The sequence below is a fragment of the Necator americanus genome, chromosome II (assembly GCF_031761385.1).
Source record: "Necator americanus strain Aroian chromosome II, whole genome shotgun sequence".
In the NCBI taxonomy this organism is placed as follows: Eukaryota; Metazoa; Nematoda; class Chromadorea; order Rhabditida; family Ancylostomatidae; genus Necator; species Necator americanus.
In genome coordinates this window covers 36,981,060-36,996,164 of record NC_087372.1, presented here as the reverse complement: position 1 = coordinate 36,996,164, position 15,105 = coordinate 36,981,060, and the positions used below count along the sequence as shown (strand labels likewise).

General features: G+C 36.9%; 1 protein-coding gene across 1 annotated transcript; it reads left to right on the top strand.

Annotated features, from left to right (window-relative positions):
* Positions 1-704: 704 nt before the first annotated feature.
* RB195_020631 (uncharacterized protein) lies at positions 705-15,035 on the top strand (the record flags this gene model as incomplete). The annotated part of the gene is made up of 19 exons (XM_064189006.1): positions 705-779; positions 2,342-2,390; positions 5,115-5,186; positions 5,459-5,545; positions 5,610-5,680; positions 5,958-6,021; positions 6,076-6,223; positions 6,390-6,482; positions 6,631-6,776; positions 7,504-7,575; positions 7,644-7,690; positions 7,785-7,909; positions 10,079-10,189; positions 12,610-12,688; positions 12,889-12,999; positions 13,083-13,191; positions 14,257-14,362; positions 14,737-14,828; positions 14,971-15,035. 19 exons carry the CDS (start codon positions 705-707, stop codon positions 15,033-15,035), a joined length of 1,722 nt encoding a protein of 573 aa, XP_064044887.1.
* Positions 15,036-15,105: the final 70 nt, after the last annotated feature.

The following is a 15,105-nucleotide window of genomic DNA, read 5'->3' as shown; positions in this document are numbered from 1 at the left end:
TAAAGGACGGGTGTAGCGCAGTCGATCAGAGGTTCCGCTGTGGCTACAATCGACCGAAGGCTCGAATCCACACTAAAGCAAACCAAGCCTTTTATCCCTCCTAGGTCGATAAATTGGTGCCAAACTTGTCTGGAAGGATAAAAACACTGAGTTGGCCCATCGGCTAGCCCGCGCAAGTCATTTTAGGGCTCATAAACCTCAAACGAATTCTTAGTTGAAGTCGTACGCGTAGGCGCATCTCCATAGGGTTTGATCAGCGCTGTGCACTTTATCCTTTATCCTTTAAGAAGAATAAATGCGGTTTTTTTCCTGAGACGGTGAGCTCACGTGCGCATATTCTTTGCAGGACATTCGAGTTAGGTGCGATTCAGTTGCTTGGAAGAGGAGATACGTTCTAGTGCAATACTTTATTTGCATAGACGTGACCGAATCGCAACGAACGATCCGGCTGGCAGTTTCGTAACGAATTGCCGCCGATCGCGTTGAACGTGACCCTCGTGTGTATTGACCGACGGACGGAGTGTGGGGCCGTGGTGTCCTTTTCGCCTTCACGTTATACTCTATTCATTGCTTCGCCGTTCATTCCCGAAATCAGCGTCATCTGGTGGGGTTTTATGAAATTTCTTTTTCAAAAAAAATTACCTCTTATCCCTTCAAAATTGCTAAGGATGCGTCAAAAGTTCAAGTGTTATCCGATTTAAACGATGTCTGACTGGGTGACCAGCTACGATGCGCAAATCAAAGCGGAAGCAGCGGCTAGTCCCACAGCAGTTACTAAGGTGACTTTTTATCTAATTATTATACTGTTATTATTACATGTAATAAGCTATCATTCTCGGTAGTTATACAATGTTTCACGTAAATTTTCGGGAAATGTTCGTCCCGGCGTTGGGGTCCCGTGCGTTTGCTTTTGTCCTTAACTATTTTCTAAGCTTTCACAGCCGCTACGTAAATACTGTTGTTTCATAGACCTATCACCTTGTTATTTGTGGAGCCACAGAATCGTTAACATTAACATTTGCCGTTTCTAATCACTTAAAGACGGTAAACTATTCATAAATTGATGGTTTCTCCTGCGTTTCAAAGCTTTTAAACCGTACCTATTTCAAAGCTTTCAAGAAGAATGTTGTAATAACAGCTGACGAAAACGTTTCTCATTGTTTGTACTTTAGTTAGGTAGAAGGGTTGTAAAAAAAAATTTGTATCAATGAAACTTTGGCTAACTAACGCCACAAGCGTTGAAAAGATTCAATTTTACTATTGTTAGCACTAGCCCCTTTTGTTCTTGATACCACTTGTACAGCCAGGCACGATTTCGCGACAATTTCAATTAAAAAGCATTCCGTTCGAAATGCTAATTTGTGGCAATGTGAAATATCGTTGGTTGGTTGGTTGCACAAAACTCGCTATCCCCATACCGCGGTCATACCGTCCATTTTACTAGGTCAGTCGTATGTTTGGTTAATCCGCAGTGAAAAAAGAACTGAACACATATATATATATTTCGCATCCTATCATTCCAAGTTTGTTTTTGCTTTTGCCTCTTTTGTGTATGACTGTTTTATTCATTGCAGTTCCATCAAATGGCATTAATTTTTTTTTCTTGAGAGTGAACTTATATAAACACTATGAATGTCAGCGCATATTCGAAAATAGACACTCAGTTTGGCGACAAAACAGGGGAACCATAACTAATTTTGATTTGAAGTGAAGCTGAGGTATCCAGTACTAAAATCACCCATATATAAAATCATGTTTGATTTTAATTGGTGATATTAAGGTTGATGAAATGATTCAAAACTAGAACAGATTAGAAATTGACACAGTTTCTTTTCGCTTGTCAGCAAACAATTAAGATCTCTTTTCGTCGATTTCCGTTCCCCGTTCCTTTAAATCTCCTGTTTAAAACAATACAGAGTTTTTCTTTCTCTTTATTTTCGATACAAACGTGTCCTTTCTTCTGTAACCGCATCGATTTTGTATTTTTCGTTAATGTGGACTTCTTATTAATACATCTTATTTACTGAAATTGCTAATTAATATAGAAGAAAAAGTATAAGTGTTCTCGCAGCTAACGTTATACGATGATGGATGAGTTCTTTTGTTCGGAGGGGATAGTTTTCTTCAGTCATCGCCCGGGTGGTGAAACAGTGACGAATTTGAAGGAATAGGTGTACTCGGTATGTCTTAGTATGTACCCTGTATGATGTACATGTTCTTACAGTATGCTCATTCTTTTGATTTTGAAAAAAATTTGATTTGATTTCTATGTTCTCCTCTCATTCATTCATTGCTCACTTTTCCAATTTTTTTGTTATTTCATATCGTTTGAACTGTTCAGGCTGGCTCAATGTCGTTTCGCGGCGGTAGCAATTCGGTTTCTATTCACGGTGGGTTAATCCGTTTATGCTCATACATATTTCATTTTATTTTTCAATCACTGCTTGTCAACAAGTGGATTAGGGGTGTTCGATGGTTCATTGCCGATACATCAACATTTTATGTATAGGGATGAGTCACACTGTTGGGAATTCAACTGTGTTGGATCGGTTCTTTCATCAAGCAAATTGACGAATTGGGGGTGATTTGAAATTAAAACTGCTTTATAAATAGCATAATCGTACTCATTTCTAATAAAATAGTTTGCTTTAGTAGACTAGTGGATAGCGTAGAATGAATGATGTATTTACGAATAGTAACCGGTGTTTGAACTTAGAAACCATGATGAAATTTGGAAAGCTGTTCAGTCTCATGTATTACTTAATCTTTTCCTGTACCACACACCTAACGTGACTGTTTTCATTGAACGAAAATTAGCACCTCCGTTACCTCTTGAAAGTGGCGAGTCATTGCTCTTCAGAAGTTATGATGATCCTTGCAAGAGTAAAGATGCGTCAGAGGTTAAAATTTGCGGGTTTATGGCAACCATCTTGGTTTCCCTTCTTAGTTTTAAAATATTTCACGTCATAAGCGTTGAAAATCGCGAAGTCATCCACAGTTCATCTTGTCAATATTATGAAATTTGCACACTAATTGTAATATGACCCAGAAATCTGCTGATGTTACTCAGCAGCCTTTTAAAATTTGGATTGGTTTTGTGTGATTGTGCAGCGGTATCGCATTGTTATGGGAACGATTGATTTCTGGCGAGTATCCTGCATCGAAAAAAGAATTCGAAGCTGTTATCAATCCCAGCCGCGTCAAATGCTTCCGCTGCTGTGTGGATTCCCTCTGTTAGTTCGATTGGGTGTTAACTGTTCAACAACATCTTTTGCCAATTAAAGTGCTAAACAAAGGAATGCTTGGAACGCTATCAAGATAATAAGAAACGCTAGATATGGTGCCCTTTTCTTGCGTATTTGTGTGTACTATCGCACCTTTGTTCTTTTTTCTTTTTTAATCTGTTCAACGACAAATTTGTAGCGAAGTTTTTCGCTTTTTTGTGTTGTTCTTGTTTCGACAAAGGAAGATTACGTTACGATATCTATTTCGCCCTTTCACAAAAGTAAGCGATTACAGAGAGTTGTTTTCAGTGGAACCTTTGTCGTTACTCTACTAAATCCATATATGTTTGTCAGTTGGTGATTCCATTAATTCTGAGCCCTCCATTATGTGAATGAAGGTGCTCTTCTGCTGATAATTCATTCACAATCGAAACATTGAGCATACTTCTGTAGGAATCCGGGAGTCATCATGTATTTCACACTTTGACCTTTTCTTTTCACATTTTATTATTTTCGAGTTAAGCTTTTAAGGTTAGCGAGTGTTTTCAAGTATTGGGCCTCTGTTACTTTTACGAAATTCATAGTTTCAGTCGTCATATACGTTTACAAGCCGTAGTGGCCTCGTCCATCCTTCTTATTTTCGATTTTAGAAGGATCTTTCATTTCAGCTTTCAAGAGTATGTTTTAATGAGCTATCTGCGGGATTTTTGAGGTATGCGGGTAGCAGTGTTTCATTTTCTCGTTCTTTTTTGTGTGGGTGGGCGAAATCGCAAGATTTTAATTTATATACACCCTTTATGAGTCTTTTCAAGTTTATACGCGTCCTTTTCTGCAAGATCTGTCGAAACATTTAAGATCCATTCTATAATTCTATCGTCATACAATACACTATAGTTCATATTTAAGGATTCTTATGTTTAATGGGAATTCCCATACTCCGAATGTGACTCACTAAATGATATCTCTTCTTTAAGATGCGTGACTCAAGTTTAGACCTTGTTCTTAGTTTTTCCGGGCACTTGGTACTGTCAAACCCAGAGATAATTCACTGAAACCTCTCGAAAACACAAGACCATTGTCGCAGAGGAGTGCATTTCAAAGAATTCTGCTTTATCCACAAACACTTAATGTTAAGAGCTTAGGAATTGGAAGACTTTTGTGATGGATCCAAAAATGTGATCAATTAGTTATGGAGAAACTTTTATATGGATTAGACGCACAGAAGAACGCATTGTATGGTTATACCTTGCTGTGTAATTCAGCTGATCTATTTCCTCAAAGGAAAGTAGAAACGATCGAACGAAAAAGTAAAGAGTAGTCTAAGCGATTCCAGATCCTTGTACTCCGTTTATGTTATTTTACAACTTTTCATGTGAGCTGCGCTTTAATGAACGCTAATATTTGCTATTAAAAGCATAGGTGCGATAGGGAGAAGCCGGATCCTCCTCAGGTGAAGGGGGTTTAGCTCATAGGGTGCAGCTCAAGTGAGGGGGTCCTTTCGCCAACCGTCCAAAAGTGAAGGGGTTCAGAGCACCGGCTCCGACTATCGCATCTATGATTGAGAGTGACTTTACTGAACTTGGTACTGTCCGCGTTTTCAGATTTGGGGTTCTAGTTGACGCAGAAAACGTATCGCTGGTCTTTCTGAATCATGACAATCCTCTTTTTTCTCTCAGAAATCTAATAAATGTGGATTAACCGATGTTCAGTTTCCAATAACGATGATTAGGAAGCAAATCTCTAAGTATACAATTTGTATCCCTGGTTCAGAAACGCAAAAGTTAGCTAACCGTGCATTTGTAGGGTGTGAGTGAACACGCGCACTCAGTAGAGGTTAAATTGAGGAGGGAATTCATTTATAAGAAAATTTTTCAACGCCTATACATTCAGGGTATAAGGGACCGGTGTCAAGCTTTAATGGAGCACCGCCTCCACAACACACATTTGGCGCATCGAAAGCTGGTATGTTTTTCGCTCTTTACTTTTTTTCATCTATTCATTTCGCTCTTCGCAACTGTATAAACAAAAATATAAACGAGGTGGCGAACTGTGAATTGTAACTTTCAGTTCGATCTAACTTCTATCTCTTTCTAGCTTTTAATTAATCGTTTCCACCATGTAACGTCATGGATGTATATGGTATCTGTAAGCATTACACAAATGTTGTGATTCACACCTCCCACTGTGTCTATTATCCGCATCTATTCATTCCCTTCTATTATATTCCATATCAGTGTACGCTAACGCTAACATGAACGGTGGATACGGGTATTCTTACGCAATGACGCCTCAGCCTCTTCCATCTTATGGCCGAGGACAAGGTATATAATTATTCGATTTTCCTCAATAAATTTTACTCTCATAAGTCTATTACAAATTATTCAGCTTTCACTGTCGGTGGTGGCTTCCGGGGAAGGGGAGGGATACCAGCATTCCAGTACCAAATTCAACCAGGGGTTTGTTTCCTGTTGAAATATTTTTGGATAGCGAAGGAAAGCACAATATTCTCTGGCTAAAATATTCTGCTTTCCTCGCAATGTTTCTCCTAAGTAGTGAGTAGGCATCTAATGTGGCTATCTATTTTCAATGATTCTGGGTTTGTTTTCTTATATTTCTTGTTAATTTGGGGGAAGAAAAGCGTAAAATGTGATTTGATTATGTTACTTTTTCATTCATCAGCCTTCCTACAGTTAAAATTGCTTGAAATGACGTGTTCAAGACAGTTTGTTTTAGAATAATCCATACAAGTATGTTGCACCGAAGCCTTCACCGCCCGGTGCCGACATGATGGAGAAGCGTAAGTTAATATTTCCAATAATCAAATTTTGTTCACTTCTCCAGCTACTTTCAGCTATGGGACCCGAAGAAGTGGCCCTTCTTAATAAATTTCTTCACAAGAAAGTAGACTTAATGCAAAATAGTGGGATAGATGTGTCGTTGGATAGAAACGATCCACGATCACCGTTACATTCCATACGAAGCTTCCGTGATCTCAGACTGTATGTTTGCTTTTTGTTGATCTAGCATTTATACTTTGATGGTGCCCTTTTATGGCTTCGATTTTTATTTGCCATTCTTTCACATCTGATTGACCTGTCCTCACCATCAATTGTAAATATAAACATAATAGTAGTGTGTTGCATTCCTTAAAGATCTGATTTATAGACGGCCAGAATTGCTTGAGGCTCTGAATTTGTTAGGATTCACACAACCGTCGAAAATTCAAGAGTTTGCATTACCGTTACTAATTATGGAACCGTGAGTATTGGAATGTTCTTGTTTTCATTACCTTTGTTTTGATTATGCTATAGTTTTTAACTCTCGTATTACTCGTACTTCTAGTAAAATGAGTCCCAGCGGCTCCATAAACATCTCCTGTTCATTTCGGTTTATCTTCCTATTTAAGGCCAACTAACATAATTGCGCAGTCTCAATCTGGAACTGGAAAAACGGCAACTTTTGTTCTGACGATGTTGTCACGTGTAGACCCATCAAATAAATATCCACAATGTCTCTGTCTAGCACCAACGTATGAGTTAGCCATTCAGATTGGTAAGTGATTATTATTCTTTGAAGTAGCGATTATAGCATCATTATCATTAAGATAAATTTTTGTAGTTGAAATAAATTACAAGTGCAAAGTAAGTGAAACTTTTTCAATTGTCATTCTTTGTTTCTTTTGTATTTTCCACCTTTGTTATTTCAACGATTTTCCTTCTTTTCCTTCTTTCCTTCAATCCGGTTGCCTTTTTCTAAAACATTCCTACAGAAAAATGATCTTGTGCGTCCACTATCATTGATGTACAGGTAAAAGTTGAATTAACTGACGACTGAAGATCAGGAGGCAGCACTGGCTAAAATAATTTCTCATTTTTCTTCTCATCTCTTTGTATTTATGTGAATAGTAAAATTGATTGCACCGAAATGGCCAGACATTGTAACCAGATTTGCTATCGAAACCAGCTCGTTCCATTAGCGCTTGGAAGGAAGTTACCAAAAGACTGACGACTAGGTGTTTAAGAGGGTCTTTGGATTTGTTATGAAGGGCTCTGTGTGTGTTTTTTTTTTGTCAAAGTCACTGCTGGAATCAAGTCTAATGTTGTTTATTCGTTCTCAGTAGTTCCTTGCTTCGCGTACAAACTTTGCTTTTGTATTGAGCGAATTATTCCAATTATTTGTGTTATTCCATTCGAGAAGTATGGCAGTTCGAGCTGAATTTTCGTCCAGAAAATTTCTTACCTTGGTCTTTTGCTTTTTTCTCCCAATCTATTCATTATAGGTGATGTTGTTGCAAAGATGGCTCAGTTTATGCCAGATGTTGCCGTGCATTACGCAGTCAGAGGGGTAAAACGTATGCCGTTGTTTGTTTATTTTTCCTAATGTATCTGTCAATAATGTATTACAACACTTTGTTTTTAGCATCAGCTCCTATTACTGAGCAAATAATCATTGGCACACCGGGAAAGGTGAGTTGTCTGTTTCCACCTGCTTTATTACATTTTCATTGTATTTTGAGGGATTGATCTTCTCAATTCCCTAATTTCAAAGAGTTATTTTTAGTTAGTGGATTACCTTACAAAGTATAACTGCTTGGACGCTTCCCATATACGTTGTCTTGTTCTTGATGAAGCTGATGTCATGATTAATCAAGCAGGCTACACTCAACAAAGTACACAGATATACAAGTAAGTTGTGTTTCATTAAATTATCTATTCTTATTGTTCTTTTTTTTCGGTTTTATGTCAGTTTCTTTTCAAAAATATCTTTATTTACTTATTTATAATTGTTGTAAGTATGCCGACCAGCATGTTCTTTTTTCTCTGTAAATAGATTATTGGAGCGTGCTGCTGTCAGCATCCTTGAAAGTCTTTGCCTTTAAATTGTTGCATAACATGTAGAAAGGACTGTTATTCTTTATAACCGGAACGACCCTGAACAAATATTCTCGGGATAAGGGTAACAGACACGTCAAACTACATGTTTCCCTCTCCCTCTCTCTCGGCAACTAATGGTCCGACGAGGCTCCAATTTACTCTCTTGCTCCGATGAACTTGGACTGAGTGAGGCAGAAAATTTTGTGAACGATTGTTAGTGATGGTAGCTATTAGCGAAGTTTAACATTTCTTCATTTGAAAACTTTTTGAAGGTGAAGAATATGACCAGTTACACAACGGAATGTAATGAAAAATGCTTTACATTATTTGTTTTCCTCTTTTCTCCGATAAATGCAAGTTGTCCTATTTCTATTTGTGATATAGCATATGTGTTTTTAGCGAATTCTTTCATGTAGGTTGAGCAGCTGTTGTTCATTTGAATTGTTTGAGAGTTGCTGTGCAAATTGTGATATGGAGAAAGAAGTGCAGTGAAATAGTTTGTTATGGAAAGTTCTTGTGTGATCCGCAGGCAACAGATGATTTCTTTTGTGACGATTGAAATGCAAATAGCAATTATTTTTCTATGGTCATCAATGTCATCCCATTTAGAAGGGGGTTTTTATGATGGAAATCAGTAGGTATTGTATTTGAATATTCTCTGAACTCTATAGACTATCTATTTCTGTCATACCTAATTCTTGTGGATTCATGGCTGTCTTCTTTATAAGGTAAAAAAAAATCTGAGGGAGTTTCTGAGTTATTCACGATTAATTATCGATGACACAACTCAGTCTGACTTTAATGTGTAATGTGTCAGGTTGTAAAGATAAAACATTCTGGTTAGTTTCTTACTTATTGTTTGTTCTATCTGAATGCAAACACTTCACTAGGACAAGGCACTCCAAACGCGATCTTGATTTGAAACTTGTGTTCAACTCAAATGTTCACCTGTAGGTCGCACTATGGATTCGATCTAATTGCTATCGCGATGTTTCCATTTATACAGAAATGTCTATAAATTTGGAAAACTGGTGAAGTATGGAATTGAGAGGAAATAGTCTGAAGGGTGCACTAGATAAGAACCCTGAAGGAAAACTATCAGAATAAAGCGAGAGAGAAACTCTCGACTTTTTTTTTTTACTTCAATCCATTTATGTCATCAATGCTTGTTCTCAGAAGCAGTGATTTCAAGAAGCATTTTTCGACAATGCAACCAGTCGCGCTAGACGTTCGCAGGGTTATTAGATTTTTCGAAAAGTCCCCACTTTTATGTCTCTATCATTATACGAGATTATATAGCGATAAGAGGCAGGTCAAAGAACATTATTGCCAGATCGATTGACTTATTGAGGTGCGATGCATGAGGCAACTGCACCGAATCGATTGATTTATTACATTTGTTACAAAAATGTGATGTTGTTAGAAGCGTATTTAACTCATCATTATAGATAATTTAGCACTAAATGTTTAGCCGACTTAATGATTGCTTACAGATTTGGACAACATGCTGCCACATTTTTTCATAATGTTTGTTAATTTTTATTGTCTTATTGTGATGAGCATTAATGAAAACACACAAAACATATTTTCTATATACTTATTCCATCAATACAGTTTAATATATGTAGTTTAATATATGTATTTAATATATATAGTTCGAGACATTAAATTTTTAAATAGTCTAGTCGAATTTATCGATTGAATATTAATGCGAAATGAGCTCTTATCTGCTGGGATTGCACACCATTTGATGTTAATTTCATGAAGTAAAATGTGTCAGTGAAGTTTTTTTTTTATAAATTATGAGTGATATCCTTAATGCAAACATCCATTCATCGTTAAAAAAGCAGAAACTATTTTTAGATTTTTCATTATTCTTCCCTGCTTTTCCTTCATTCATCATTCTTCGATTTCATTATTCATTCTTCCTTTTACACAAGTGGAGATCATATGCAGAGTAGTAAGCATAATTTTTTTCAGTATCATAGAAGAAGCCTCACCGGTGGTTCAGACAATGCTCTTCTCAGCTACCTATGGAGAAGATGTTGTCAAATTTGCTATGCAACTTATTAAAAATGCAGTGACAGTCACGTAAGTTGACGTTTACCTGTAAATTTACTACAGTTTCATGCATCAATAACAATTTTTACTACCTAGTTTTACTCCCGTTGAGTTGTCTTTTCATTTTCATTCTTTCATTTTCTTCCCCTTACATTTCCTTGCATTCAGGAGTTATTTTTCTTGTATTTTCATGTACTAGTTGTTTTTGTGTTTATGTGAAAATCCCCACTTTTTTCACATAATCCACCCTATTAGTGAGGACCTATTTGTACGTTTTTTGCACTATTGTGAAGTTAATCGTCGATTATACGTCGAACCTTTGATGCCGGACTCATTATCTCGTCTGAGGTCAGCAGAGTCCTATTTCACCAGGTGTTACGTAGAGTTGATTACCAAGAAGCGCATTTTGTTCCATGTTTGAATTTGAATAGCAGTAAGAGTTTCTGGAAGAGAATTTACATCCCCATATTTATTCGCATAGATCATCTGTTCGTTTTTTGACTGGTTAGCGGCTTTGGTTTAGACTTTAATGAGTGTCCATCATCTTTTAGATGGGCAGGTGCGTTAATCCGCTAACACCGTAAGCACCGTAATCGAGGTTAGATTTGCTGACTTGCGCAATCCTGACAGTACAGCAGAATAGCTGGCTATATGATAAGTAGGTCATTCTTGACACATACTCATATTACAGTATTGTAAATAGAGAGTTTGCGAGGTTTGAATGAGTTTTGTTTCTATTTCGTTGAAATAAAAGGCGATAAATGTCTTGCGGAAAAAGAAAAGGACATCTATTGGGCCTAATTTTTTCAAACTGTCTATCTCTCTATTTCCTTTAAGGATTAATTCGCTATTTCAGTTAACTAAATTAGTTAAGGTATAGACAACGAAAAAGCACGGCGTTGTGTTTGCGATACTTGATGGCGTGTTGTGCTTTCTACGCACCTGCTTTCCGTATAGGGCCTTTGTTGATTGGAAATAGCCAGTGAGGACCAGGACTTCTTCGAATTATCATAACCTCTCTAGTGTCATTTCGATACTCAAAAGTCAAAAGCCGAACTTGAGTCCTCTTTTTTGGTGCAAAACGCTAAGGTCTCGGAAATTTTGCCGCCTTTAACTTATCAAAGAAGCCACACTGTCACTTTGGAAATCATTCACTGAAGGATATCTTCTTTCGGTTCATAGCAAATAAATATGACAGTAATAATATTTTCAACCCCAGACCTGCAAGACTGGAATCCTGGAATATTTGTACGTTGTGTTTTCATTGCGGCTACGCCAAATGATCCAATTAGTTGCTGTTGATAGAAGACAACACATAATTACTGGTATCGAAAAACACGACAATGAGATGGCTGGCGTCAAATGACCGTAGCGGTTACCAAATGACGCAAAGATATATTTGTTCGGTCTTATGAGTAGTAATTTTCTGAACACAACACATAGTATCCGTAAGGAAATATATCCGACCTAAAAGCTATTCGTATTGTTTAGAAAGGGAAATTGTTGTAGTACAACAGTTTTTGCTCGCTGAAATTCGGAGTATAGAAGGCGAAAGGAAAAAAGAACTGTTAGGTTAGTAATTGGTAATGTCTGGTAAATGTTTCAACTGTCTCTGGACAGTTCAAATCAATGTTATTCTGGGGAATCGAACTCCCTGGAAGTATCTTGAGAGCAAAAATAAGTAAACAACGTGTTTATGAACCTATGGTTATGGTATGTGTTAACTGCTTGCTGAGTGAAGAGTGTGAAGTAATGTCCATATATCAGCGGAAGAGAGCCATCTGGGATATTTGAAAGAAAAAAAAAACGAGTGAATTATTCGACCGCATGTGTAATTACACATGCAGAAAAGACGCATTGCAGCCTTTTTTTTCAAAATTTTATTTTATCACTACGGTCGTAAGTCTTATGGAGATCGTTCGGCACTGAAGTAGATAAGTAGGGAGTAGGAGAGTTAAACGCCATCGCTTCCTACGGATGGAAAAATTGCTCTAATTTTAAGGAGCTCCTTCTTTTAAACCGACGTCTTTCTCTTCTTTTCCCTCTTCTTTTGGGTATTTCGAATCTCTGGATCTATTTTAAAGGTTTCACCTTCAATTTCATGTATAGATATCTTATATCAATGCTACATATTGATTAATTGATTACTTTTAATTCTTTGCTGGGAGCAGCCCCCTTTCCAGTTAGGACAGGAGCTATTCATAGTATCTTAATTTTTTTTTCGTAGGATTGTTAGCATAACCGAGTTTGTTGATTTTTCTCTGTGGGTGACTGGTAGTGCACATTGTTCGACTATTCTGCTACATACTTGACCTTACATGATTGGTGTCACTGTAAATAACTATTTGAACGCTTATATCAAGTTTGCGTAAAGTACTGCCCTTTTAAATATTGATTTTCTGAATGAAATCAATTTACACTGAGACCACTGGCGAATTTTAAGTATTCAGATTAAAACGGGAGGACCAATCCTTGCCAAACATTAAACAATACTTTGTGGAATGTCCTGGACGCGATGCTAAGTACCAGGTAAGAGTTTTGCTAGCGTTTTTCATAAGATTTGGTGTAATATCTCATCTGTTAAGCAAATTTTATCTTAGAAAGGTTTTTTTCTGTCGATGAGAGAACAGGTTTCTGTGACTTATGTTAGGGAGAGAGGGAGACTGCTTGATGAGTCTGCAGATAAAGCGGCATGTGAAAAGGATTTCAACTTTTTTTTCTTATTTTAGGCCGTTGTTGAGTTGTACAGCGGTCTAACGATTGCCTCTTGTGTAATATTCACACATACAAGAAGGAGTGCTTCATGGTTAGCGGAGAGAATGATCGAAAAAGGACATCTGGTTAGTAGGGGATGGTTTGATTGCTGTCAAGATTTGGTGCGTGATTGAATTGATGAAAAGGGTGATTTGTATTTACTACTTAGGTGGGCGTTTTACACGGTGAAATGTCTGTGGAAGAACGTGCAGCTTCGATAGAACAGTTTAAGGAAGGCATTTTTAAGGTGCTCATTACGACAAACGTTTGTGCTAGAGGTAAGCGCTTTATTCCCCGTCATTTTTATGCGCCTTTAAAAGGGTAGTGATTGTCTTTTTTTCAAAAATATTCCTCCGATCTCAAATTCTTTTCTCCTTTTTTTTTGCTAAGTGTTTCCTCGCGGTTACTGCATGCATGGAATATATAGCATAAGCTTTTCCCTTCTATGGACCTTTCATATTAAGTCAGGGTCCCCAGCAGTAGATGAGCATTATATCACACAACTGTCCAAACGTTGAGCTTAGTTTACTTAACGGATTAGGTTGTATGAACTGGGCCGCTAAGTAATGCTATACGACCTCTTAATGAGTGATAGCTAGCTATCGAAGTGTTTACTCAGCGTCAAAAAGCTCAGGACCTACTAACTGGTTCCGAATTAACAACGTCGATATATTTATTGATGAAATAAGTCTAATTTGAAAAGCAGCCTAGCATATTTGGTTGGATCGTTTTATACATTTCTGTTTTTTTTAAATCATTTTTTTTTGTCGAATAAAGGAGTTGACATGTCCTACTGATTTGTATATATTTTCTTTCCATATTCATTTTGTTGGTCTTTCTCAAATCTGTTTCATGTATCTCTTTTTTTCGAAACTTCACTGATTTAATGAGAAAACAAACGAATTTGACGAATTTAAATAGAATAGAAAGGAAAGAAATTAGAAATAGAATAGAAAAGAAAGAAATTTAAATAGAAAGGAAGCTTCGAATCAAACAAAATACATTGGTAGTTTCAAAATATTTGGTCAGTTTGTAATGTAATGGTTTGGAAGAAACAACAGAAGAGATTTTCCAGAAGAAAAAGCTAAAATCTTGATTTGAAAACGCCTTAGTGCCAACCAAGCCATTAATCCTTGCAGGTTCGATAAATTGGAACCAGACCTGTGTGGGAGGATAAAAACACTGACTTGATACATTGACTAGCCCCGCAGGTCACATTGTAAGACTGCACACGCGTTCGTAATCCTCAAACGATTCTGAATTGAAGTCGAATGCATTGGAGCATCCCAAGCGGATTGATCAATGCCGGAGATTTTACACAGTTGATTAGTTCTCTATTACAGGTATCGACGTATCCCAAGTAACCATTGTGATTAACTACGACCCTCCTTTGTTGTATGAAAATCCAACAGAACCTGATTATGACACATATCTTCATCGCATTGGACGGTGAGTGCTTGATATCAGCATCGATTATTAGTATTTCCCTTCAGTGTATTGATTTTCCTCTTTTTTTAAAGGTTTTTTAAGGTACGATCAAATTATCTTTCTCTCGCACATTAATTTTCTCAACTTTTTGCAAAAAAGCCACTATTGATTGTGATTATTGTGTGATTTGGGGCGGTTCTGCGTGAGGGATATTTATCTTTTGTCGTTTGTTTGTTTGTTTGTTTTTTAATTTGTCGCAGTGGGTTAAAACACTGACAAATTTATTATATAATATTGATAGTTCGAACATTTTCTACTTACAAATCTGAAAATTTTGCTTTTGCATTCTTTTGCTGTTTTTTTTCTTTTGTAAAAAAATATGTTCTTTTTTCTAGTACTGGACGATTTGGAAAAGCAGGCATAGCGATCAACTTTGTGGACAGTCGCGAAGCGCTAGCGATCATCAAGAAAATTGAAGCTTTCTTCGGTTTGTTTTCTGTTGAAGATTTAATTTTTTTCCTTTCTTACTATAGTATTTCTCACAACAGTACTCACAACTTTTGGCTACTTTTTAAACGAATACGTCTATTTGTGACTGTTTACTGTATTAGTTCTGTTACCATCTTTAGGAAAGCCAATCCCCAAACTGGACCCAAGCGACCTGGAACAGTTAGAAGCTGTTGAAAATGACTAACCCCATTCGAATGGCTTTTTAAGAGTGTGCAATTTGCTAGAATTTTAGCATATTAATATAGTATATGCAT